Source organism: Pteropus medius, unplaced genomic scaffold (genome assembly GCF_902729225.1).
Source record: "Pteropus medius unplaced genomic scaffold, Ma_sr-lr_union100, whole genome shotgun sequence".
In the NCBI taxonomy this organism is placed as follows: Eukaryota; Metazoa; Chordata; class Mammalia; order Chiroptera; family Pteropodidae; genus Pteropus; species Pteropus medius.
Window position 1 is genome coordinate 829,117 of NW_024351646.1, and position 26,418 is coordinate 855,534.

General features: G+C 37.0%; 1 protein-coding gene across 7 annotated transcripts; it reads left to right on the forward strand.

The window, feature by feature from the left end:
• The first annotated feature begins 210 nt into the window (after positions 1 to 210).
• ZNF182 (zinc finger protein 182) lies at positions 211 to 25,909 on the forward strand. 7 transcript variants are annotated; one of them, XM_039843788.1, is made up of 5 exons: positions 211 to 1,054; positions 2,043 to 2,101; positions 17,146 to 17,272; positions 17,581 to 17,673; positions 22,961 to 25,909. In XM_039843788.1, the coding sequence occupies exons 2-5, from the start codon at positions 2,087 to 2,089 to the stop codon at positions 24,589 to 24,591; spliced, it is 1,866 nt and encodes a 621-aa protein (XP_039699722.1). In that variant the 5' UTR covers positions 211 to 1,054; positions 2,043 to 2,086; the 3' UTR covers positions 24,592 to 25,909. The 7 variants fall into 7 exon arrangements, with proteins under 7 accessions (XP_039699722.1, XP_039699720.1, XP_039699721.1 ...); XM_039843786.1 differs by having other exon boundaries at positions 212 to 1,054; positions 17,578 to 17,673; XM_039843787.1 differs by having other exon boundaries at positions 212 to 1,054; positions 22,958 to 25,909.
• Positions 25,910 to 26,418: the final 509 nt, after the last annotated feature.

The window sequence follows — 26,418 nt, forward strand, 5'->3', positions numbered from 1 at the left end:
ATGTCATCGTTTATTTATTCTTCAGTTTCTTGTCTGTCTGCATACCGTCCTTCAAAAGCTTGACAGTCAACTCTCAGCTTTAGCCACTGGATGGAGCCAGCGACCTTTCCCTACCTCCTAGACTTGGTGGACGTCGTGCAATTCTTCCTCACATCCCGTCTTCCTGTTCAATTACACCTGCAAACCCAATGCTGTCCTTTCAAGTTCAGGACACCAAAATCTTGCCCGCTAGAACTTTCCTTAATTGGGCACTTACCCTCCCCGCCATAAGGAAATTGATCTTGGAAGTCTTGGGATTGACGATCTCCGCAGAACAAAGTAAACACCTGCTCAACACGTATGCCCCGGAGGGGAATAGACACGCGGCCACCTCCTTGGAGCAGTGACGTCACTGGCGCGGCCATCTTCCCTCCGCGACTGCACTGCAGCCGGGTAGCTCTCAGTTTGGGCCCACGGGAGGGGGCCGCATGTTGACTATTGGCGGACGCGGGCTCCAAGCCCCCACTGAGCGTGCGCACACTCAGCCCCTGCAGTCCTGTGGGCTGTGGAGCCTGAGTCGGTCCCAAAGCGGAAGTGCTTCTCGGGGCCAGTTTTTATAACGGTCCCCTCTGCAGCAAGCAGAAAATCTGTTGTTCAGAGGAGGAAGAGAGAGGGAGGGAGGGAGAGAGAAAGACAGAGAGAGACAGAGGGTGGTTAAGGGGGCGAGTGCTAGGGCTGATGCGCTGAGTGATGGATGGGGAGTTCTGGGGGATGAGTGAAGAGGGGTTGTGGGGTGATAGGGGACTGAGAGGTCAGTGATGGGCAAAGTTATGGGACTAGACAAGGTTGAATGGGGCTTATTACACGTTGACTTTTACACATTTTCCGGCACAGTGACTTGCACTAAGGGTTCATAGCACCCCTCAGGCCCCTCCTTAGGTTCGCCCCGTCTCTCCCTCTGCCCTTCTTCCCTTGCTCAAGCCCCAAGGCAGGGGCCTGGTATGAATGCTCCAGCTGAAGTGAATCTGCACCTGAAGGCTTCCTTCCGGCTCCTGGGTAAGACGGCCCCAGTGAGGTGAGGAGAAGGAAGAGGAAAAGAGACACCTGAAAGGACTCACCTACCTAGTGGCTTGCAGAGCCTGGACTTTGGGAAGGTGGGCAGGGGCCTGGCGCTAGTGGTCTGCAGGGGAGGGGGCAGCTTCTGCGGGGTGGGGGCGGCTGTCTGCGCGGATCGGACTTAAAAAGTTATGGGGGTAACGTTTTAAAAAGCTCAGTTTTCTTGGCGTTTAACAGATAATTAGAAAATGGAGGAAAAGAAAATCAAAAGGAATTAATTTTATCCTCCTACACCTATATGTCCATTCTTAGACATTTTTAGCGTGTATAAGGGATATGCATTTTTAAACATTTAACATAGTTTTAAAGTGAGTTTCTGCAGTTATATAACCTACCTTTTTTTCACTTAGTTTACTGTGACTCAGCTTAAAAATTTATTATGTAACATTTAAAAAACTTCAGATATATGCACATAAAAGTACACAGATGAGCACGATGTAGTATATACAGTTGTTGAATTATAATGTTGCACACTCGAAATTTATATAATGTAATAAACCAGTGTTACTTCAATAAAAATTGAAAAGTACACAGATAAGTGTACAGTTCCATTATTTTAATAGCTGTATAGCATTTCATCTCTTGTATTTCCATATTAATCCCGTATTATATGTCATTTAGGATCATTCAAATTCAGCATTGTTAAAGTCAATGCTGAGATGAAGGTACTTACAGAGAAATTGTGATACATTATTTTATGAAGGAAAAGACCTAGAAATACAATTTCTGGGTCAGTATATATCTAGGAAAAAAACCTTTTGTGTTTAATTTTCATATGAAGAAAAAGAGTAAAGAATACACAGGTGGCTGTTAAAAACACGTGATTGCCCAAACTTGCACAAAGCAGCCTCATGCCTCACTGGTGTGAGGGGATTTCTAGGCAGATAATTATGGACACTGGAAGCCCAATGGTCTCTCATATGCTCTACACTTCTCCACTCTTCCAGGTCAGCCTTCACATATCTCTGCCTTTTCCTAAGAAGAGCAGGAAATGGCCAAACCCCAGGTAAGACTACTGTCTGTACCTTCCTCTGTTTTACCACGGATGTGATGAGTTATGTAGGAATCTCTGACATTAAAAGGAAATTACTTGTAAATAAGCGTTAGGATCAGGGAAAATGAGAGACAACAGCAAGGCCATGTTTGAATGAAGACATGTGGAAGACTTAGGGTGTAACAGATAGTAATGATGAGTTTCAAATTTCTCTTCGAACCTCTGCCAGCCAGAAGAAAATATAACCAGTAACCTGGCTCACCTTACACATCAGAAGAGAATACACCAAATTCTCAGGAAAGAAAAGATTTCCTACAATTGCCTTTCAAGGCTTTCTTTGCTGGGTCTTCCTGTGGATGGTGAAATTGTCTTCAACCACAGCATGGTGATAAATGCAGTCCCTGGTTTCCTGCTGATATTTCTTATAGCATTCCTCAGTGAGCTGGAGACTTAATGTCAAAATGTAATTTGAGAATTAAATATGTTAGGGAACTGCTTGTCTTTCAACTGATTTTCCTGAAGTAATTTTCTCAGTTGGAATTTTGATTCTTTTTTTTTTAAGGTGAGGCAGCCCTTGACCTCACAGATTGCAAGGACCTTGTCAGCTTACAATCCCTTATTTTTTATTTTTTACGCCTATAGCACCTGGTCTTCCTAGGTGGTCTCCCATCCTACGTGATCTTCCGAGATCAGACAAGATCGGGCTTGTTCAGGGTGGCATGGCCATGGGAAATTTTGATTCTCATTTGGCTATGAGACAAAGTCTTACAGACACCCACAGCCCATCGCTTTTTCCCTTTCACTTTAATTTTTTTATTTTTTAAATTACTGTACAGTAAAATTGATTTTGTTGTCCAGTTCAATAAATGTTAACACATGTATAGATTGGTGTAACTAATCTATAGGATAGAGAATAGTTTCAGTATGCAAAAAACAAACAAACAAAAAAACAAATAGTCTTATGCTATCACTTAATAGTCTGATCCTCCCTGACCTGTAACCTCAGGCAACCACAGATCTGTTCTGTGTTACTATAGTTTTATCTTTTCAAGAATGCCATATAAATGGAATCATACTGTATGTAACCTTTTAAACAAAATTAAACTTCCTTTTGAAATAATTGATTAACATGCGATTATAAAAAATACAGAGATCCCCTGTATCCTTTACCAAGTTTCTCCCAATGTTAACATCTTGCAAAACTATAGTACAATGTCACAACCAGAATATTGACATTGTAATGGTCAAGACACAGTTCCATCACCGCAAAGACCCCTTACGTTGCCCTTTTATAGTCACATCCACCCCTAACTCCCCCATTCCCAGTTCTAGACTCCTAGCAATTACTGATCTGTTCTCCATTTCTTTATATATTCTCTGTACAAGTCTTTTGTCAGATATGTGGTTTGTAAACATTTTCTCCAGGTGTGTGGCTTGTCTTTTTATTCTCTTAACAGCGTTATTCACAGAGCAAGAATTTTTAATTTTGAAAATGTCCAATTTATAAATTATTTCCTTTATGGATTGTGCTTGTGGTATCATGTCTAAGAACTCTTTGCCAAACCCTAGGTCATGAAGATTTTTTTCCTATTTCTTCTGTAATTTTTATAGTTTTAGGTTTTACATTTAAGCCTATGATTCATTTTGCATAAATTTTTATATAAGGTGTGAGGATTAGATCAATGTTCATTATTTTGAATATGGATTGCCATTTGTTCTAACCCCATTTGTTGAAAGAATCATTTTTCTCCATTGACTTGCTTTTACAATTTTGTCAATATCGATTGGCCATATTTGTGGGGTCTATTTCTGAACTTGATTCTGTTCTATTGATCTATGTATCTAACCTTCTGCCAGTACCACACTGTCCTCATTAACTGCAGCTTTAGAGTAAGTCTTAAAATCAGGTAGTGTGATTTCTCCAACTTTATTCTACTTTTGCAAAATTGTTTGGCTAGTCTTGCTCCTTTGCCTTTGTCTTTCTATATAAATTTTAGGATAATGTTGTTATATATCTAAAAACTATCTTGCTAAGATTTTGATAAGAATTGAGTTAAACCTATAGATCAGTTTGGGGAGAACTGATATCTTTATTATGTTATATCTTCCAACTCATGAACATGGTATATCTCTCCATTAATTTAGATCTTTTGTGATTTATTTCATCAATATTTTGTACTTTTCAACATACAGATCCTATAAATGTATATTAGTTTGTTTGGGCTGTCATAACAAAATGCCAGACTGAGTAGTTTAAACAACAGAAATCTTCTCACAGTTCTGGAGGCTAGAAGTCCCAGATCAAGGTGCTGTCAGAATTGGTTTCTGGTGAGACCTCTCTGTTTGGTTGACAGCCAATTCATGATATCTTCACATGGCCTTTCCTCCGTGCTTGTGCAGAGAGAGAAAGGGAGCTCTGACCTTTTTTCCCCTCTTCTTCTAAGGACACCAGTCCTATCAGATTAGGGCCCCACTCATGACCTCGTTTAATTTAATTACCTTCTTAAAGGTCTTTTCTTCAAATAAATTCACATTGAGGGTTAGAACTTTAACATATGTTTTTTGGTGGAGGGGACACAATTTAGTTCATAACATGTTTTGTTAGACGTATACATATTTCATTTATTTCATTTTTAAAGCTATTATAAATGATTTTGTTTTTAAAATTTCAGTTTCCAATATTTATTGCCAGTATATAGAAATATAACTGATTTTTGTTTGTTGACCTTTGCTATTACCTGAATTTTTGTGTTCTCCCCAAATTCACGTTAGAATCCCAGTACTCAAGGTCATGGTGTTAGAAGATGGGTCATCTTCTTCTCCTTTACTTACTTATTTATATCAGTAATATAGCATTTTTATTTTTATGGATTTTTATTTTATTCAATGGATTATAGTCCATTACTGTCATTATTTATTTTGATGCTCAGTTATCCCTGAGTTGGCCAGTGGGAGCCCTTTAAAGCTGGTTTTCGTGTCCCTTTGTTACAGCCCTATAATTTTTGGAGTACTTCCTTACTGTCTGATGCAATGAGCCCTCGTCTTTTACTCTCTCTGACCTAGGCCTAGAATCAGTCAATTCTCCATGGAGCACTGGTTCCAATGAGTGGATAATGACATATAGAAAAGAAACCAAAATCTATGTGCTGGGTGTGTTCATCACTACTGGGGTATCATTACTTCTAGGTCTTTTCAGTGAACAGAGCTTGGTGTTTGTATGTCTATTTATGTCTATGTATCTATGTGTGTATATACATATATATATATACATATATATATGTGTATATATATAATATATATACATGCACATGCCCACATGTGTACATACACACATACATACATACTTTGAATTTATACAATATCCCAGAAATCTTCCTAGTCTTTTCTCATTCTATATTTGCATCTCCCTTTTCCAACAGTGAGAGCACTGGCTCCTAGCAACAATATATTGACTCATTTACTCAGTCTTACGATATATAGAAAGTAGAATCAGAATTCCTGTACCTGCAACTGTGAAAAACCAACCTAATGAGTACATGATTTGTTTGCATGCCTTTTATACTGAAGATATGTAATCAAACTACTCAGTTTAAGAGTAACTTGAATTAGTTTTTCATTTTCTTTTTTCTTATCCAGTGTGCTTATGTTATTTACTTGGTATACAGTTAGGTTCATTTTTTTTGTTCGTATTCCATTTTAGATTTTATTTCTTTTCATTTTTATTGGTTTTATTCGTACCTTTATATGTAAAATGTTAATATGATTTGAAGAGACAAATTGTACAAAAATATATACATAGAATTGTCACCTCTCCCTTGTACCTTCTTCTCCATTCTCACCCTACCTTGGAGATAACCAATCATGTTAGTTTCTGATTTATGCTTATGATGTTTCTTTTAAAAATCAGCAGATAAATGTATACTTTGAAAGTTTCCCCTTCATTATTACTCAAAAGGTAGTACAGCAGGTCCTAGAATAACATCATTTTGTTCAACGTTGTTTTGTTATAACACCGATGAGATGCTATAGGAACTTAACTCCTGTTTGTATCAGTTAGCCTATAGTAGAATTGGTTTCATTATATGTCATTTTACTTGAAGTCACAGAACCTATCCATGGTGTTAAATGAGGACTTACTGTATACATTTTATAAACTCTTTCGTACTTTGCTTTTTTTCTCTTAACAATATATCCTGAAAACTGCTCCATGTATATTTATAAATATTGCCCTCATTCATTTTTAATTGAGATATAATTGACATATAATATTAGTTTCAGGTATACAACATAAATGATTTGATATTTGTATATATTGTGAAATTATTACAGTAAGTCTAGTTAACATCCATCACCACACATAGTTATAATTTTTTTTCTAGTGATGAGAACATTTAAAATTTACTCTTAGCAATTTTCAAATTTGCAATACGGTATTGTAAACTATAGTCACCATGCTGTACATTACAATACAGGACTTATTTATTTTATAATTGGAAATCTGTACTTTTAACCACCTTTACCCATTTTGTCCACTCCCCAACCCTGCTTCTTACAACCACCAATCTGTTCTCTATATCTATGAGTTTATTTTTTCTTTTCTTAGATTCCACAGGTAAGTGAGATCATATGGTATATGTCTTTTTCTGTCTGACTTATCTCACTTCGCATAATGCTCTCCAGGTCCATCCATAATGTCCCAAATGGTTTTACGGTCTTACATTCAGGTTTTTATTCCATTTTGAGTTAATCTTTACACATAGTATAAGATAGTAGTCTAGATTCATTCTTTTGCATGTGGCTGTCCAGTTTCCCCAGCACCATTTATTGAAGAGACTTCCTTTACCTAGTCTATATTCTTGGCTAGTCATAAATTAATTGACCATATATATGAGGGTTTATTTTTGGGTTCTATTCTGTTTCTATTGATCTATGTGTCTGTTTTTATGCCAATACCATACTGATAACTACCTTTGTAATACAGTTTGAAATTAGGGAACGTGATGCATCCAGATTTGTTCATCTTTCTCAACATCGCCATGGCTATTCAAGGTCTTTTATGCTTTCATACAAATTTTAGAATCATTTGTTCTACTTCCGTGACTCATTCATTTTTATAGCTGCTTATTATTCCACTAGTGGTTGTACCAGTTTGTTCAACCATTCTCCAATGCATGGGGGAATTTGGTTTGTTTCCAGTATTTTAAAATTAAGACTGATGTTGCAATGAAATATATTGTGCATATGGTTTTTCCTTTTTGTGCAGATATAGTTTCTATATAAATTCCTACAAGTGGCATTGCTGAGTCAAAAGGTAAATACAATTGCAGTTTTGTTAGATATTTCCTCTCTTTAGGGGTAGTACTGTTATCTATTCCCACCAGCAATGTATGATACTGCCTGTTTCTCCATGGCTGCACATTGTCAGGCTTTTAAATTTTCTCCAATATGATAGGTAAGAAATGGTATCTCTCTATAAATTTAATGGGCATTTCTCTTACTATGAGAGAGTTGAATATAATTTCATATATAAGAGCCATGTTTTTTGCCTAATTTTCTATCTGGTATTGGTCTTTTTTCCCCCTTGATTTTTTTTCAGTATATATTTTTTATTTTTTAGATACAGTTGGCATACAATATTATATTAGTTTCATGTGTACAATGTAGTGATTAGACATTTATATAACTTGTGATCACCCTGATAAATCTAGTACCCATCTGACACCATACATAGTTATTATAATATTATTGACTGTATTCCTTATGCTCTACTTTATATCCTCATGACTATTTTGTAATGATCAATTTGTACTTCCTAATCCCTTCCCCTTTTTTACCCACTCCATTAACCACCCTCCCATCTGGCAATCAGTAAAATGTTCTCTGTATCTATGAATTTCTGTTTTGTTTGTTGGTTTTTGTTCTTTAGATTCCACATGTAAGTGTTTTCCAACATTATTTCTTCAAATTGCTCTTCGGCATCTTGTTTTCCTTCAGGTACCCCTATGACACGGATATTCTTACATTTAATAGTGTCCCATAGGTTCCTAAAATTTTTATTATAGTCTTGGCTTCTTTTTTCTGGCCGTTCTGATTGAGTGTCCTTGGCTTTCCCATTCTCTATATCAGTGGTTCAATCCTCTTCTTTATCTACTCTTATTCTTTTCCACGACTGATGCTCTCTAATATACCCTTCATCTCAGATAATGTGTTCTTCATTTCTGACTGGTTCCCTTTTATAATTTCCATTTCCATTTTTATGTTTATCTCTTTGTTAAACTTCTCACTGAGTTCATGTACACTTCTCCTAAGTTCATTGAGCTTCTTTATAACCAGTGTTTTGAACTCTGCATCTGTTAAATTGCTTGACTCCATTATTCCTGGATCTCTGTTCTGTTCTCTTATATGGTTCCTGCTTTTCTGTCTTCCCATTTTGGCTGCCTTTCTGTGTCTGTTTCTATCTACTAAGCAAAGCTGCTAAGTCTCCCGGTCTTATTAGTGCGGCTTTGTGTAGTAGGTGTCCAGTGGCACAGTCCTGAGAGGAGTTCAGCTGCAGGCCAAGTTTAGCCCCAGCCTGTGCCCCTCTTGGGCCACTTGTTAATATTCAGCAAGCAATCCACAGATGCTGTGCTTATAGTTGTCTCAAGAAACCACACCAGAAACCCAGGCCAACTGCCACCAGTGTGAGTCTTGGCGCTGCTCAGCAAGGAGCACCTGACTCGCCAAGGACACAACTGGATGTGGCTCGGGTGGGGTTGCGAGTTGGGGGAGGTGGAGTTTCAGGGAATCCTCTGGGCAGAGCAACTTCTGTTATCCAGTTTGATGAGATCTCAGCAATAGCGGTGCTGAGTTTGCACAGTGGGAGGTGGGGAAGGCTCAACAGGAACAATGGATACCACAGGCTCCCAAGAGGGAGCCTCGCCTCTGGCCCTCACTCTAACAACTCGGTGTCCCCCTATAAGTTCCTGGTTCCCCTGCTCTTGCCCTGATACAGGTGACCTGGCGTTGGTGCTCAGAGCGAGCAGGTCCATCACCACAAAAGTCTGCTCACAGACATGGTCCCTTTAAGAGGCATCTGCAGTTGCCAGCAGCAACTGCCACAGCCTGTGTCCCACTCAGCCTGCTGGGGACTGGGCAGCCTCATGTCTTTGATCCCTCCTACCTTCTACCATTGCAGGTTGACTAATTCTCTCCCTAGTTGTAGGGCTTCTGTTCATCTAGATCCCAGGTGACTTCTCTTGCTGTTTGCTCCATGTTTCTGTCAACAACATTGATGTGGTTGCAAGAGGGATGAACAAAGCCTCTATCATCTATGCCATTTTCCCCCATCTCTCAGTTTTACTTGTTCTTCATGTTGATCTGTATAGTCTTTTGGAGGATATGTGGACAGATTTGGATTTACATATATGCAATTATTATAGAATATTGGGAAGATCTTTAATTTTTTAATTAATAATTTTAATTTAAAAAATTAAGGTAGAATTCGTATACAGTAAAATGGACCCTTTTTAGTGTATGGTTTTGCAAGTTTTGACAAACTCATACAGTATGTAACTGCCACCATAATGAAGACATAGAATAGTTCTGTTGCCTCCCACTATTTCCCCTTTGTAATGGAATCATGTAGTATGTAGCTTTTTTTAAAAAAAATTTAAATTAAGTTTATTGGGGTAACATTGGTTAATAAAATTATATAATTTTCAGGTGTACATTATCATTTGACATCTGTATATTCTATTGTGTGTTTACCACCCAAAGTCTAGTTTCCTTCAGCTACCATACATTTGATCTCCTTTACCCACTTCGCCCTACCTCTACCCCCCTATATTTGACACCTTTTACCCCATCTACCTCCCCTCCTACCCCACCCCACTAGTAACCAATAGTCTATAGTCCTCTGGTAGCCACTAGCCTATAATCCATGTCCATGAGTCTCTGTTTGTTTGTCCTGTTCCTTTGTTGCTTTCAGGTTTATATGCCACATATAAGTGATATCATGTGATTTTCAACCTTCTCTGTCTGGCTTATATCGCTTAGCATGATTATCTTGAGTACCATCCAGGTTGTTGCAAGTGACAGTACTTCATCTCTTCTTATGGCTGAGTAATATTCCATTGTATATATGTACCACTGCTTCTTTATCCAATCATCTATCATAGGACACTTCAGTTGCTTCCATGTCCTGGCCACAGTGAATAATGCTGCTATGAACATCGGTGTGCAAATATCTTTTTGGATATGGGTTTTCAAGCCTTTGGGGTAAATACCCTGTAGAGGGATTGCTGGATCATATGGTAGATCAATTCTTAGTTTTTTGAGGAACCTCCATACTGCGGTCCATAGTGGCTGTACCAATTTGCAGTCCCACCAGCAGTGTATGAGGGTTCCTTTTTCTCTGCATTCTCTCCAACGTTTGTTATTACTTGTCCTGTTGATTATAGCTATCCTAACAGGTGTGAGATGGTATGTCACCGTTGCTTTTGATTTGCATTTCCCTAATAGCTTAGTGATGTTGAGCATCTTTTCAAATATATGTTGGCCATTTCTATGTCCTCTATGGAGAAGTGTCTGTTCAGATCCTCTGCCCATATTTTGATTGGATCATTTGTTTTTGTTGTTGTTATTGAGTTGTATGAGTTCTTTGTATATTTTGGATATTAGGCCCTTATCAGAGGTGTTGCTTGCAAATATATTTTCCCATTTGGATGGTTCTCTCTTTACCTTGTTGATGATTTCTTTGCTGAGCAGAAGTTTTTAATTTGATGTAGTCCCATTCATTTATTTTAGCTTTTACTTCCCTTGCTTTTGAAGTCAAATTCATAAAATTCTCTTTAAGTCCAAGGTCCTTGAGTTTAGTTCCTATGTTTTCTTCTATGCATTTGATTGTTCCAGGTCTTATATTTAGGTCCTTAATCCATTTTGAGTTAATTTTGGTGTGTGGTGATAGACAACAGTCTAGCTTCCATTCTTTTACAGGTGGCTTTCCAGTTTTCCCAGCACCATTTATTGAAGAGGCTTTCCTTTTTCCACTGTATATTTTTGGCTTCGTTGTTGAAAATTATTTGCCCATATAAATATGGGTTTACTTCTGGACTCTTGATTCTGTTTCACTGGTCCGTATGTCTGTTTTGATGCCAATACCATGCCGTTTTGATTAGCATCACTTTGTAGTATAATTTGAAGTCTGGCAGAGTGACGCCTCCAGCTTCGTTCTTTTTTCTCAGGATTGCTTTGGCAATTCAGGGTCCTTTGTGCTTCCATACAAATCTGATGATATTTTGTTCTATTTTTTTTAAAAAAAATCTATGGGATTTTGATGGGGATTACATTAAATCTATATAATGCTTTAGGTAATATGGTCGTTTTAACTATGTTGATTCTTCCAATCCAAGAACACGGAATATCTTTCCATTTCTTTGTATCTTCTTTGATTTCTTTTAATAGGGTCTTATAGCTTTCATTATATACATCCTTCACATGTTTCATTAGATTTATTCCTAGGTATTTTATTCTTTTTGTTGCAATTGCAAAAGGAATTATTTTTTCCACTTCTTTTTCTGATGCTTCATTATTAGAGTATAGGAACGCTATGGATTTTTGAACGTTGATTTTGTATCCAGAGACTTTATTGTATTTGCTTATTGTTCCTAGTAGTGTTCTTGTGGAGTCTTTAGGGTTTTCTATATACAGAATCATATCATCTGCAAATAGTGACAGTTCGACTTCTTCCTTTCCTATTTGGATGCTTTTTATATCTTTCTCTTGCCTGATTGCACTCGCTAGGACCTCCAATGTTATCCTGAATAACAGTGGCAATAGTGGACAGCCTTGCCTTGTTTTGATAAATTGTACTGTCATTATCATTTGTTTCTATGTATCTCTTGATCTCTCTTTTTATTTCTTCTCTGACCCAGTTATTGTTCAGTAGCATGTTGTTTAATCTCCATGTATTTGTGGTTCCTCCTGATTTCTTTTTGCAGTTGATCTCTAGTTTCAAAACATTATGATCAGAGAATATGGTTGGTATGATTTCAACCCTCTTATATTTGTTGAGGCTATCTCTGTGTCCCAATATGTGGTCGATTCTTAAGAATGTTCCATGTATACTAGAGAAGAATGTATAAGCAGCTGTTTTGGGATGGAAAGCTCTGTAAATGTCAGTTATATACCGTTGGTCTAATGTGTCATTTCAGGATGTTATTTCCTTTTCGATCTCCTGTTTGGATGATCTGTCCATTTCCAACAGCAGGGTATTTAGGTCCCCTATTACGATAGTGTTTTGGTATGTTTCTCCCTTTAGTTCTGTTAGTAATTGCTTTATATATTTTGGGGCTCCCTGATTGGGAGCATAGATATTAATAAGTGTTATGTCTTCGTGGTGCATGATTCCCTTTATCATTATGAAGTGTCCCTCAGTATCTTTCTTTACCTTTTTTATTTCGAAGTCTATTTCATCTGATGTTAGTACTACTCCTGCTTTTCTCTGAATGCCATTTGCTTGAAATATCATTTACCACCCTTTCACTTTGAGTCTATATTTGTCTTTGGAGCTCAGATGTCTCCTGAAGGCAGCATATGGTTGGCTTTTGTTCTGTGATCCATTCTGCAACTCTGTGCCTTTTTATTGGTGAGTTCAATCTATTTACATTTAGGGTGATTATTGAAATATGAGGTCTTTTATAGCCATTTTATCTTTTGCTTTCTGGTAGCTCGGTGTTTCCATTGCTTCCTTGTCCTTGTGCTTCTGTTTTCTTTTCTTTTTTTTTTTTTTGGTTGGCTTTTGTGGGTTTTCCTTCTGGTCCTTCTTGTTTTATGTTACATACAATTGTTCTGAATCTTTGGTGTGTGGTTACCATTATGAATATGTAAAATATAGTTATATATATACAGTGTCCATTTTCTTCTGCATTTTATCTCCATTCCCCTTTGCAAATTTGGATCTTTGAATCCTCCCCTTTTCAGTCATTGTTGTCTCTATTTGTCTCTATGTATGCTGAACGTTCATTACTATATTGTTATAACAATTCTCTTCTTATTATTTAAGCTTATAATGCCCTGTTCTTTGTAAAGGTTTCACTCCTCTGCTTCTATTTGCCTGATAGTCACTTTACTCCTAATTTTGTTTGTTTATTTATTTATTTATTTTGTCATTTTGATTTAGGTGAACTGACCCCTTTCAGTATTCCCTGTAGTGCCGGCCTCATAGTGAATTCCCTCAATTTTTGTATGTCTAGAAAGATCTTAATTTCTCCTTCACTTGTAAAAAAGATCTTAGCTGGATACATTATTCTCGGTTGGTAGTTCCTTTCACTTATTATTTTAAATATTTGGTTCCATTCCTTTCTGGCTAGTAAGTTCTGTGCTGAGAAGTCCAAGGATAATCTAATGGATTTTCCTTTAAAAGTTACCGGTTTCTTCTCTCTGGCTGCCCTGAGAATTCTGTCTTTGTCAGTGATTTTTGATAATTTCAATACAATGTGTCTTGGTGTCCTCTCATGGTATCAGCTAGTTCTTGAATTTCTCTTTCATTCTTTTTCATTCTTCAGTTTCTCTCTTCTTTCTTCTGATTTATTTCTAGATTTCTGTACTCGATATCACTGATCCTTTCCTCCATTTGGTCAACTCTATTTCTCAAGCTTGCTATTTCATTTTTCAACTCTTGCAGTGTGTTCTTCATCTCCTGAAGGTCTATTTGGTTCTTTTTGTGGGTTTCAATCTCCTTGCTCTGCTCATCTTGTTGTTTTCTCAATTCCTGAAATTGTCGATTTGAGTTGTTTTGGATCTCATTGAGTTTTTCAGGAAGTCCCATCCTGAATTCTCTGTCATTTAAGTCATATATTTCTATGTCTGTAACCTTATTTTCTGGAGATTTTCCTCTTTCTTTCTGTGATGCCTTGTCACCTTGGTTTTTCATGTGTTTAATGGACTATTTCTCTGCCTGGGTATTAATGGAAGTGTATTCTGCTGTTTTTTCAGAAAGAAGATTTAAAGATCTCTCTTTAGCCTGTTGCAAAGAAGGCGCTTTTCTTTTCGTTTCTAGTAGGTGGCGTCTCAGCCTCTTGGATCCCTGCTTTATATAAAGTCTTAATAACACTTTTTAAGTTTTCTTGTAGATATTTAATCATGCTTGCTACCCTCAGTTTCAGTCCCTGTCAGTGTCAGTGACAGTCTTGGCAGTGTTTGCTCAGATTCTCCTGGGGCTCCTCGGTGATCAGTCTTGGAGGGTGTGGGTGGAGGGGCCCTCTGGGTTGGGGGTTGGGGACTGCAGCTCAGCTTCGGTTTTCTAACCACAGCCTGCAAAAATCAGCTGTTGTTCCTCTGCGGTCCTGTCCCGCTTCTCTGCTTTCTGCCCTTATGGCTGGTCCCGCAGCCAGCCAGCCACGGGGAGCTCACAGCTATCCCAGGCAGAAATATTCAGGGAACTTGCAACTCCTTCTCTCCTCCCCCTCCTCCTGCAGAGAGCTCCGGCGGCTGTGAGAGGCAACTTCTTTATTACTCCCAGTCCTCCGCCCGACACCCAGGGTTCTGACCTGTGGTAGCTCTTATGCACAGATCCCACACTCAGACGTGCTGGTGTGCAGTTTGGGTGTTTTTTGTTGAGTTTTAGATGTTTAGCTTATTGTTGTTTCAATGGGAGAGATATGGGGATGTCTCTCACTCCGCCACGTTTCCAAATATCAGCAGTATGTTGCTTCTGAGTCTGACTTCTTTCACTTAGTATTATATATTTGGGGTTCATCCATGTTGTTGCATGTATCATTAGTTCTTTCATTTTTATTGCTGAGTAATAATACATTGTATGGATTCTAGTTTGTGCATCCAGTCACTGGTCGAAAAACATTTGGGTTGTTTCTGATTTAGATAATTACAAATATAGCTGCTATATAAATTTCATGTACATATTTTTGTGTTTACATAAGTTTTCATTTAGGTAAATATACCTGTGAATAGGATTGTTGGGTCATATGGGAGGCTATGCTTAACTTAATAAGAAATTGGAAAACTGTTTTTCAAAGCGGCTGTGCCATTTTGCATTCCTGCCTATGATATATGAGTTCTAGTTGTTTCACATCCTCACCAGCACTTGGTATTTTCAGGTGCTATTTTTTTCCCATTCTAATAGGTGTGTAGTGGCATTTCATTGTGGTTACAATTTGCAGTTTCCTTGTGACTGATGATGTTAAGCATCTTCATGTGTGCTTGTCATTTGTATATCTTCTTTGATGAAGTATCTCTTTTTTGTCTTTTTTCTTTTTTAGCTTTGAGGGTTCTTTATGTATTCTCAATACAACTTCTTTGCTAGATATGCGATTTGTAAATATTTTCTCCCATTGTTTGGCTTTTTATTCTCTTAACAGTGTCTTTTGAATTTTGGTGTCACATCTAAGAAATTATTTGGTTAACCTAAGGTTAAAAAGATTTTCTCATATATTTTCTTCTATAAATTTTATAGGCTTATATTTTACATTTAGGTCTGTGACCTATTTTGAGTTCTTTTTTATATGTGTTGAAGGTATGGACTGAAGTTCTTTTTTTGCATATGGATAGCCGATTGTTCCAACATCACTTGTTGGAATGAGAACTCCCATTTTCCATTGAATGGCCCCTGCACTTTTGTTGAAAATAGTTAAGTAAAAACATATAAAATATATTTAATTATGACATATATGAAGTAGTTAAGTCTACAGCTTGATGAATTATCACAAAGTGAATACACTGGGTAACTGCCCCATAGCTCAAGATTAGAACATAATCAGGACCTCTGAATCCCCACTCACACCCTCTCCCAATTAATACCACCCACTCCCAAAGGTAATCACTCTGACTTCTAACGTTATGGATTGGTCTTGCCTGTTCTCTTATTATATATAAACAAAATCATGCAGTTTGTACCCTTTTGTATCTGGATTCTTTTGTTCAGTAGTACATCTATGACATTCATGTATGTGGTATATGCAGTTGTAGTTCATTCATTTTCATTACCAGACAGTATCGCTGGGTCACAGTGCATGTAAATCAGAGTAGAATCGCTGGGTCACAGTGCATGTAAATCATTAACTTCATTAATAATGCCAATCTGTTTCCCCAAGCAATTGTACCAGTTTATATTCCTACTAACAGTGTGTGAGTTCCCATATCTACACAATCTTATGGTATTTTAGTTTGCTTAATTATAACCTTTCTGGTGAGTGCATAATGGTGTCTTTATGTGGCTCAAATTTTCATTTGCCTGAGTGGTAATGGGATTGAACATATTTCATTGGTTACCTGAGTGCTAATGAGGTTTAGTTTATTTTTTTCATGTTCATAGTTCATTTGTTTTTTTTCTTTTTAATGAGGTACCTGTTCACATCTTGTCTATCTTTCTGTGTTGTATGTTTCTTATTGATCTGTAGAGGTTATTTTATATGTTCCAGATAAGATCCTTTTGTCATTTATGAACGTTGTAGATAACCTCCCCATCTATGTCTTGCCTTTTTACTGTTGTACTTTTAATCCTATAACATTTATAAGTCTTTTAAGAGTGGTGCTTTTCATATCTTGTTTTAGAATTCTTTCCCTATCCCAAGACTGAAAACATTTCCCTTTATTACTTTCTAGACACTTTACTGTATTAACTTTCACATTAGATTTATAATTTACCTGTAGCTGATTTTTGTGTATGGTGAGTATTAGGGGTTAAATGTCATTTTCCCCATATAAGATATCCAGTGACCCATCCACAGTTACTTGAAAAGATCATCTTCTCCCTACTGCTTTGCAGTGCCAACTTTGTCATAATCCCAATGTCCATACATATTTGGATTCTCTCTTTAGTTCTACTGGACTATTTGTCTAGCCTTGTGCTAATACCACATTGTCTTACATATTCTTTTAATGGAATATTTTTTCTACCATAATTTGTAATTTTCCCACAAAGTATGTCACTAACAATATAATGTAGGCATCCTGTATTAAATCATCACCATGAACTGGGAACCCAACCAGAAGCTCCCCTACATTCTATCCTCATCACCCGTTGGAGTGGATTTTAGAATAAAAGGAATGTGCAATTACAGGGACTTGTGACATTTGAGGATGTGGCTGTGGATTTCACCCAGGAGGAGTGGCAGTACTTGAACCCTCCACATAGGACCCTGTACAGAGATGTGATGCTGGAGACCTATAGCAACCTGGTCTCTGTGGGTAAGAATGACTTCCTCAGGTAATTTCACTATTTATGATTATGTCAAATAGAGGGACTTTCTCAGTTTTAGAAACTTGCAGGGTCTCTGAACTGTTTGAAGAGTTTGACACTGAATTCCAGGGATCAAAGTTCCTTTTTCTCCTCTTTGCTCTCCTGACAAGGTGTCAACTCAAAACCCAGGTGAAGTGGTTTGACTTAACCATTGCATCGTGATAGGTCCCTTGAGTTTGCTGCCCCAAACTCCACCTTCCTCTTTCTCAGAGGCTTTGAAGACCAAGGAGGTATTGCTGTCATTTCTCATTAGCAGGGCAGCAGGCTACCAAACCAGACATCATCCTCAAATTGGAGGTAGAAGAGCCATGCCTGGCAGAAGGAATAATCCCAATTTGGAGTTTTCCAGGTAAGTGAGATTGACCCAGGCTATGGAGACATGAGGTCCCAACTTATCAGTTGGGTGAGGACCTCTGAAAGGGCTTTCAGAAACATCTGGGAAAAAGTTGTGGCCCTTCGATGTTGTTGGACAGGCACATGAATACCCCAGACATAAGACTGATCCCTCTCTCTGTCCTACACCTATCAGATTACTCTCAAGTTGGTGCTCACTCACAAGTTTCTGCACAGCTCTTTTTCCCTGTAGTTAAGTGTCTTGTACATGCCAACCCCTGCCTCCAACTTTGTAATCCATTACTTTCTACTGTCATTATTCATTTTGATGTTTCACTACCTTATCTGAAGCCAGGCCCACATTAGTTACAGGCTAGGCTAATACTCTAATTCCAGATTGAATTGCCTGATTCCATTCAGTTTAGATATTTCTATCAGATTTGCTCTCCTAAAACATCTTATCTCTTTTTAAAGAGATCCTTATTGAGACATAATTCACATACCATTAAATTCTCTTTTGAAGTATACAAATTCAGTGATTTTTAGTATATTCAGAGTTGTGCAACTATTACCACTATCTAACTTTAGAACATGATTATCACCCCCAAAAGAAACGCCTATCTCTCATCAGTCACTCTCTATTCTCTCCTGCCCTGCATTTCCTAACAATCACTAGTTTATCTTCTGTCTCTATGGTTTTGCCTATTCTGAACATTTCATATAAATGGAACCATACAAAATGTGGCCTTTAATATATGGTTTCTTTCACTTGTTGGCATGTTTTCAAGGGTCATTTACATTGCAGTATCAGTACTTCATTCATTTTTATGGCGGAATGATACTCCATTGTATTGTTATACCACCTTTTGTTTATGTGTTCATTTGTTGATGGACATTTAGGTTGTTTCCACTTCATTTCTATGAACATTCATGTAGAAGTTTTTGTGGTGATATATGTTTTCATTTCTTTAGAGTTCATATATAGGAGTTGTTGGACAATGTGATAGCTGTGCATCTAATGTTTTGTGGGACTGCCAAACTGTGTGAATATCTTGTTCCTCAAAAATTTTTAACCAGTGGTTTTAACATTCCAAGATTATTGCCTGAATCAGTTATTACTGAGATGGTTGGAAAAAAATGAATTTCCTATCATTTATAAGTTGGCACTATTCTATAAAAAAAAGTTCCCTTATCCCATCTCAATTAATTTTAGTATAGAATGGACTCATAGATTTCTATTTTTTGGTGTATTTAATCCATTACTTTCTACTGTCATTATTCATTTTGATGTTTAAGTTGTCCTCAGTTTGGCTAGTAAGAGTACCTTCAGGCTGGCTCCTCTGTCTTTTGACATGTGTCCATCATTTCTTGAGTACTTTCTAGCACAAAAATATGTTCCAGGTTCACCTTGTATTTCCCCCATTTTAGACCTGGAATGAGCGACTTCTCCAAAGATTTCTGATTCCTTTTAGTAAGGAATGGTATATAGAAATCGGGATCTAGGTGCTGGGTGTGTTCATAGCTACTCGGATTCTTGTCTCATAATCTACAGATGATTCCTCTCCACCTTTTCTCCCTTGCATTTATTTTTTAAGTAGTGGGTCATTTGTCCTTTAGTTTCTCAAATTCTTTTTGCTGTTAAGTACCCCATGGTGGTATTTAACATAATCCTCTCCCCTGTTTTTCTTACAAATTGGTAGTTAGATCTTGAAGCTTGATCAGATTCAGGTTTTTTTTTTCTTTTAGAAAGATGACTTCCTAGCTGGTGTAACAGGAGACATGTAATACATAGTTGTCTGTCTTTTTACTATGTTATGAGTTATTGGTGAGTATTGCTTAGATCCATTAATTCATTAATGATTGCAAAATGGTACTACTCAAAATCTATCATTACTTCTTTGTTGATTAGCTGGAATAATTATATAAAGAGAGATTGCCGTATTTGGTTATATATGAATTACACATTTTACAGAATAGGTACATAGTATACATGAGTTACATGTTTCTCTATTTATTTACTAGTTTGCAAAACAATGAGTTTGTTTTATAGTATCATTCAAAGGTACTAATATGTCTTTTTTGAGTATCATTTATGGACTTAGGGATTTAAACATAATTATGTTTTAATCCATTGCCTTATCCTTATTATGAATCAAAGTGCCCCATCTCTGGTCACTGGAAACTTCTTCAAGTTGGCTTGAGTTTTTAGTACATTCCTTGCTTTCTGGTGTTATAAGATGTTCCAGGATCATTTTACATATTTCCTGTCTCTTACCTGGAGTCAGCCACTTCTCTAAGGAGGCCTGGTTCTCTTTAGTGGTAAATAATGTTTTGAGACCACAATTTAGATGTTAGGGAGTAGTTTCTAGGCCTTTTCATTGACAGAGCTAGGAACTATGTAAAAAAAGATTTTTTTAAGAGAAAATATATCATGTATCCAAATTGATATTTCCAAGGCAAATTCTGGACTTAAAGGTTCTTAATTTATTAATCTTACATCTGATGGTAGTGTTAACCTAAAAATTAAAGGCCAAAGTGAGAGGCAACAAACATTTATTTGAGATCAAAAAAGAATAGCTATTTGGGAAGCACTGATTCAGACAGAAACCTAAATAGTATTCTGATTAGGAGACAAACATAAGGAGTATTTATGAGAAAGGGAAGGGAAACAATTACATCAATAGAAGGAAGACATTTCTATAGGTGCTGATAAGCTAACATAGTGATGCTAATTCTAAACAATGTTTTAATTCTTCAATCTCACAGTCACCAGTTCAGTAGTCATAACAACTACTTTCTTATTCTTGCAAACAGCTTTTTGGGACACAAGGTGCCTTAGGCCGAGTCCAAAGGTTATTGTGCCCTGTTTTAACATTCCAAAGATTTGAGGCATAAGAGGTGCACGGCAGTTCCTCTGGTGTGGCAGCTCTGGCTCTATTTTAAAGTGGCTCCATTTATATTTTTTTACAGTAGTATTACTATTATTCTGAGACTGCTGAATGTGTACAGTGGTTGAATCAACTGAAGTAATCTTGGTATCATTGAGAATCAAGCATGGTTGTTAGGAAGTACAAATGAGGGGATATTTATTATTAGGGAATCCTTTTATATTCAGGTTTGCTTATATAAAATTTGCAAATGTTAATGAACAAGAATTCAACTGAGTAACTTGAAGATACAATTGGCTGTTAAATAATTCATGAATCGTACAGCATTCCATTTAGCAAACAGAAGGGAGTTTCAAGGAGTTGTACAAAATGGAAGGTTTTTATAGACAGGAGAATGGGACAAAGAGGTTTAAAAGGATTACTTTAGGCAAAGTCACCTTCCCTTAGGGGAATAAAGAGGGTCTTATCAGGCACATTACCTTACTAGTGTTGACCAGGAAATTCTAGAGTGGTTTTAAATTTTCACTCCAGAGAGAGGCTGAAACTGTAGTTTTTAAGCCTTGGTGGGGCTAATCACAAGTGATTCCATTTTGAGTCTGTTGTTTCTTTTTAACACAAATTATTTACTTGGTTCCAAAGTCAAATCTAGAAAACAAGATACATTCTAAGAAGTCCAGCTTCCTCCCCTCTCCATACCACTCTCTTCTTTTCCTTCTCCCTATAGGTAAATTAAAATTTAAAAGTTTATCTTTCCATTGTTTTTACAGCATGAGCCTATATAAATATATATTTATATACTTTTCCTTCTTTGGAAAAATGGTAGACTATTATAGTTTTAATCACCTTTTTTTACTTGATGTTTGAGAATATGTTAAATATATTGAGATATTCCTTATTTTTATAGTAATGTAGTTTTTAATCATAATGTAGTAGCAATTATTGTAGTAGTATAGTCTTTGTTCTAGTAAACACTTGAAAGCACTTATATGCCATGCACACTCTAAGTAATTTAATCATATGAATAACCATTTGTGTGGGCACTGTTATGATTCCTGTTTTCCAGGTGGTAAAGTAAGACACAAATGGATTAGATAACTTGCCTAAGGTCACAGAGCAAATAAAAGGCTTTGGCAGGATTTGATCCTGGGCTAGAGAGCCCATGACCATAGCCACATGTGCTATACTGCTTCATACTACCTAAGGAGATACAGATTCAGTAGATCATTGGTGGAGCTTGGGTCCCATCAAATGTACTTTGTAAAAGCTTTTTCTGTGATTCTGATGTTCACTCCTTGTTAAGAACTAGTGCTTGGCTATCTAAAGAAAGGAAGTCACAGGAAGAGAAACCACAGCTGCCTGATCCATTTTAAAATTCAGTATTATCATAAATATTATCCTCATTAAATCTAAGTGGTAATATGAGTAGTTTAATTATTGTACTCTTCTTTCAACTTTTCTGTATGTTTGAAATTTTTCATATAAAATTATAGGAAAAGGTGAGAAGTAAACTACAAAAAAGTGATACAAATTAAGTATCTGCAAAAAGTATTTACCATATTTTATTGACTTCTAGAGACCACTGATTTTAATATACACCACTAAGAAAGAAAATTGCCACCAATTAATTTATGATATGTCATTGATTGTAAGGTGCATCTACATTCAGAAATGTTAAAATGCGGAATAATATGCATCTTGCAATTGATGAAATATAGTATATTAGAGGCAAGACTTTGGAATTTTATCTGTCTGAATGAGTGGTACAGATGAATGACTACTTTAGAAATTAATAAAAATTAAAGTTATTGAGGAAAATCAAGGTAAGTTTTGAAAAGAACTTCTTAAAAGTTATCTAGATTCTGAATATAGCAAAATATGGAGGACTAGGCTCTGTGAGTGATGGGACACGAGGAAGGGTTTGGAGTTAATAACAGACAAAGATATTAGTGGGAATAGTGTAGACAGGAGCAGAAGGTGGTGTTGAAGAACTGTGAATGCAAGCTTAGATGGATACAAAGGTGAATCCAGATTGGGCAAAGGTCTTTAGGTTTTTCTTTGTTTCTGTAAGGGTAATTATTCTAAATCTTTCATTTACTGAGAATGTGGATTTGGGATTGTTGTAAATAGTATAAAGAAGATTAAGGGTGATAAGGTCACCAGAGTTGATGGAAATCAGAGATGATGTAAAAGTAGAGGTAAGAAAGACTGAGGTCTTAGGGTAAGATTGTTCTTGGTAACAAAAAGGCTAGCATATATTTAGTAAAAGAACAGAATCTGATGGTCAAGTTTCTCTCTCTAGGAACTCTGATAAAATGAAATAATAGCATTAGCTTTCATATTGCAGGACATTTCTAAAGAAGGTCCATTCAATAATGTCAAAGTATAAAAATGGTTTATTGTACTTCTTTCTAGAAGAAGCCTGCCAAGTTGATGAACAGATTGAGGTACAGTACCAGGAAGACAAAGATAAATATTTTTTGATGCAAGTTGGATTTCCTGACAAGAAAACAACTATCACCAAGAATGGCCATGACTATAATGAATTTGGAAACACACTTCATCTGAGTACAAACCTTGTTGCTTCAATACAAAGACCCCAGAAATATGAATCATTTGAAAATAATATGGTAGATAATTTAGGCTTATATAGTAGAAGCTCTGTAGGAAGGAAACATGATAATGGATGTGCAAAATTATTATTCCATAATGAGTATGAGAAAACAACTCCTGGAATGAAAACCTATGAATATAAAGAGTGTGGGAAGGCCCTCAGGCGAAAGAAAGGTCTTAGTCTACATCAGAGAATTAAAAATGGAGAGAAACCCTTTGAATGTGCTGCATGTAGGAAAACCTTTAGCAAGAAGTCACACCTCATTGTACATTGGAGAACTCATACAGGAGAGAAACCCTTTGGATGTACTGAGTGTGGAAAAGCCTTTAGTCAAAAATCTCAGCTCATTATACATCTGAGAACTCATACAGGAGAGCGACCCTTTGAGTGTCCAGAATGTGGCAAAGCCTTCAGAGAAAAGTCAACTGTCATCATACATTACAGGACTCATACGGGAGAGAAACCTTATGAATGTAATGAATGTGGAAAAGCGTTCACTCAGAAGTCAAACCTTATTGTCCATCAGAAAACCCACACAGGAGAGAAAACTTATGAATGCACTAAATGTGGGGAATCTTTCATACAGAAGCTTGATCTAATTATACATCATAGTACTCATACAGGAAAGAAACCTCATGAATGTAATGAGTGTAAGAAAACTTTCAGTGATAAGTCAACTCTCATTATCCATCAAAGAACTCATACGGGAGAGAAACCTCATAAATGTACTGAATGCGGGAAGTCTTTCAATGAGAAGTCAACCCTCATTGTGCATCAGAGAACTCATACAGGAGAGAAACCCTATGAATGTGATGTGTGTGGGAAAACCTTCACCCAAAAGTCAAACCTTGGTGTACATCAGAGAACTCATTCAGGAGAGAAACCCTTTGAATGTAATGAGTGTGAGAAAGCATTCTCTCAGAAATCTTATCTCATGCTACACCAGAGAGGTCATACAGGAGAGAAGCCCTATGAATGCAATGAATGTGAAAAAGCATTTTCTCAGAAATCATATCTCATTATACATCAAAGAACCCACACAGAAGAAAAACCCTATAAATGTAATGAATGTGGCAAAGCCTTCAGAGAAAAGTCAAAGCTCGTTATACATCAGAGAATTCACACAGGAGAGAAACCTTATGAATGTCCTGTATGTTGGAAAGCTTTTAGCCAGAAGTCACAGCTCATAATCCATCAGCGAACACACACAGGAGAGAAACCCTATGCATGCAATGAGTGCGGCAAAGCCTTTAGAGAAAAATCAACATTCACTGTACACCAGAGAACTCACACTGGAGAGAAACCTTATAAGTGTACAGAATGTGGAAAAGCCTTTACCCAAAAATCAAACCTTATTGTACATCAGAGAACACATACAGGAAAGAAAGCTTATGGGAAAGGCCACACCCGGAAGTCAAAGCTCATTTCACATTAGAGAGTAAAGCAATAATGTCTGTTATGTTCCCTGAAGAAAAGGTTTATTTATTAACATTTAAAAAGTATGTTCTGACTTTTGGTTTAATTATGGGGAATAAAGTCAGCCTTTTTTTTCTTTTCATCTCAGTCTTCACCCAAAAGCTACAGGGAGAAAAAGAAGCAGAGGTGTAATCTCTATATGTGACAAAATTAGGAGATAGCTGAAACACTGATGAGAGGGCTGCCACAGGCAGAAAAAATCAAGCAGCCAGTGTAGGAGATCTAGGAGGAGAGAGAATGCCCAAGGCTGCAGATGTGACAGCACTGGTAAGAACTCTTAGCTGAGGTTCAGGATACACCTTGAATGCAACACCATATACAAACACAACAGCAGTGACAGAGGGCATGGGTAGGTGGGAAGTAAGATGTTTCCTAGACCCATTTGGGGTCTGAGGAGAGACAGGCAGAGGCCTTGAGAGGGAATTGCTCAGACGAACCATATTTACCAGAAAGTAGTCTGTACTAATTAGAAGAGCAGTTGGTGGGGCCTGGGGCAAGAGAAGGGAGTGTTCTTTGTGAAGAAACCTACAGCTGCCACTATATACTTCAGAGAAGTCAAATCTGAAAGAATTATAAAATGGGAAAAAAATTCCCAGTTGTAAGAAAACCTCTGATGTGCCTAGAATGTGGTCCTGGTTTCTTTTCCCACATGAACCTCCAGCAAATGTCAAGTCCAGGAAAAACTCTTATTCAAAGAGGAATGATTCAAAAGTAATCAAAACCACACAAGCTTTTCCAGCAATTCTCCTTCTAGGAATGTATATACTTATGCATATAGAAAATGATGAACACACAGAGGTATTCACTGATGTACTGTTTGTGCAAACAAAAGGTTGGAAGTTGTCCAAATGACAACACCAGGGGTCTGGTTCCTGAAATCCTGATATGTTGATACAGCAAACTCCTAGGTAGACAAAAATGAATAAAATAAAGAACTTGCACACCATTTATATAGTGATGTGAGATGATCTCCAACATACATTATTAGGTGAAAAAAGCAAGGTACAGGATAGTGAGTATAATGTACTACCATTTGTATATAAAAAGAACAAATGAGTGTATAATTTACTCATTTGTACATAATTGAGTGTATGTGCATAAACTACCTCTGGGAAGATACAAGAGAAGCTGGGAACCATGGTTACCTCTGGGAAAGAGAAGTGAGTGGCTGGGGAGATGGAATTGGGAGGGAGACAACTGCATATCGTTTCATAACTTTTGAAAATTGTACTATGTGGATGTACTATCTTTTCAATAAATAAAACTTTTAAAAAGCATAGTTCTATTACTGTTATAATGAAGTCAGATTCTAGATACAGGATTTTATAATATTTAATGGAGATATGCTCAAAGTTCTAATTTCTTAGAGTTAATAAACTGAATAATCAGTCAAACAAAACAATATCCAGTCAGTTCCAAAGGGACACATGCATAACTTTCCTGAGGGTGTCAAATAGAGTGATTCTTAGGTCAGTTAGGACAAGGTCATATAAACCTAAAACCGAGACTGGTACACATTTCTTATTTAGTATACACAGTAACATCTGTGAAAATATCCTGTACTAAAGCCTTTCCATATCTCAGTAAAATGATTTAAATTACTTCATTTGTGTGTGTTTAACAAGAGACATAAATCATGAATCCACAAAGCTGAGTAACTTGCCTCCCAGGTCACAACTTCTGGTGACATTTTCCAAGGTGAGAGGCAGATTGAGAGCCATGGTCTGAATGGAGACAGCCAAAGACTGTAACAGCACATCTCCAGAACAAGAAGTCTCACTTTGTG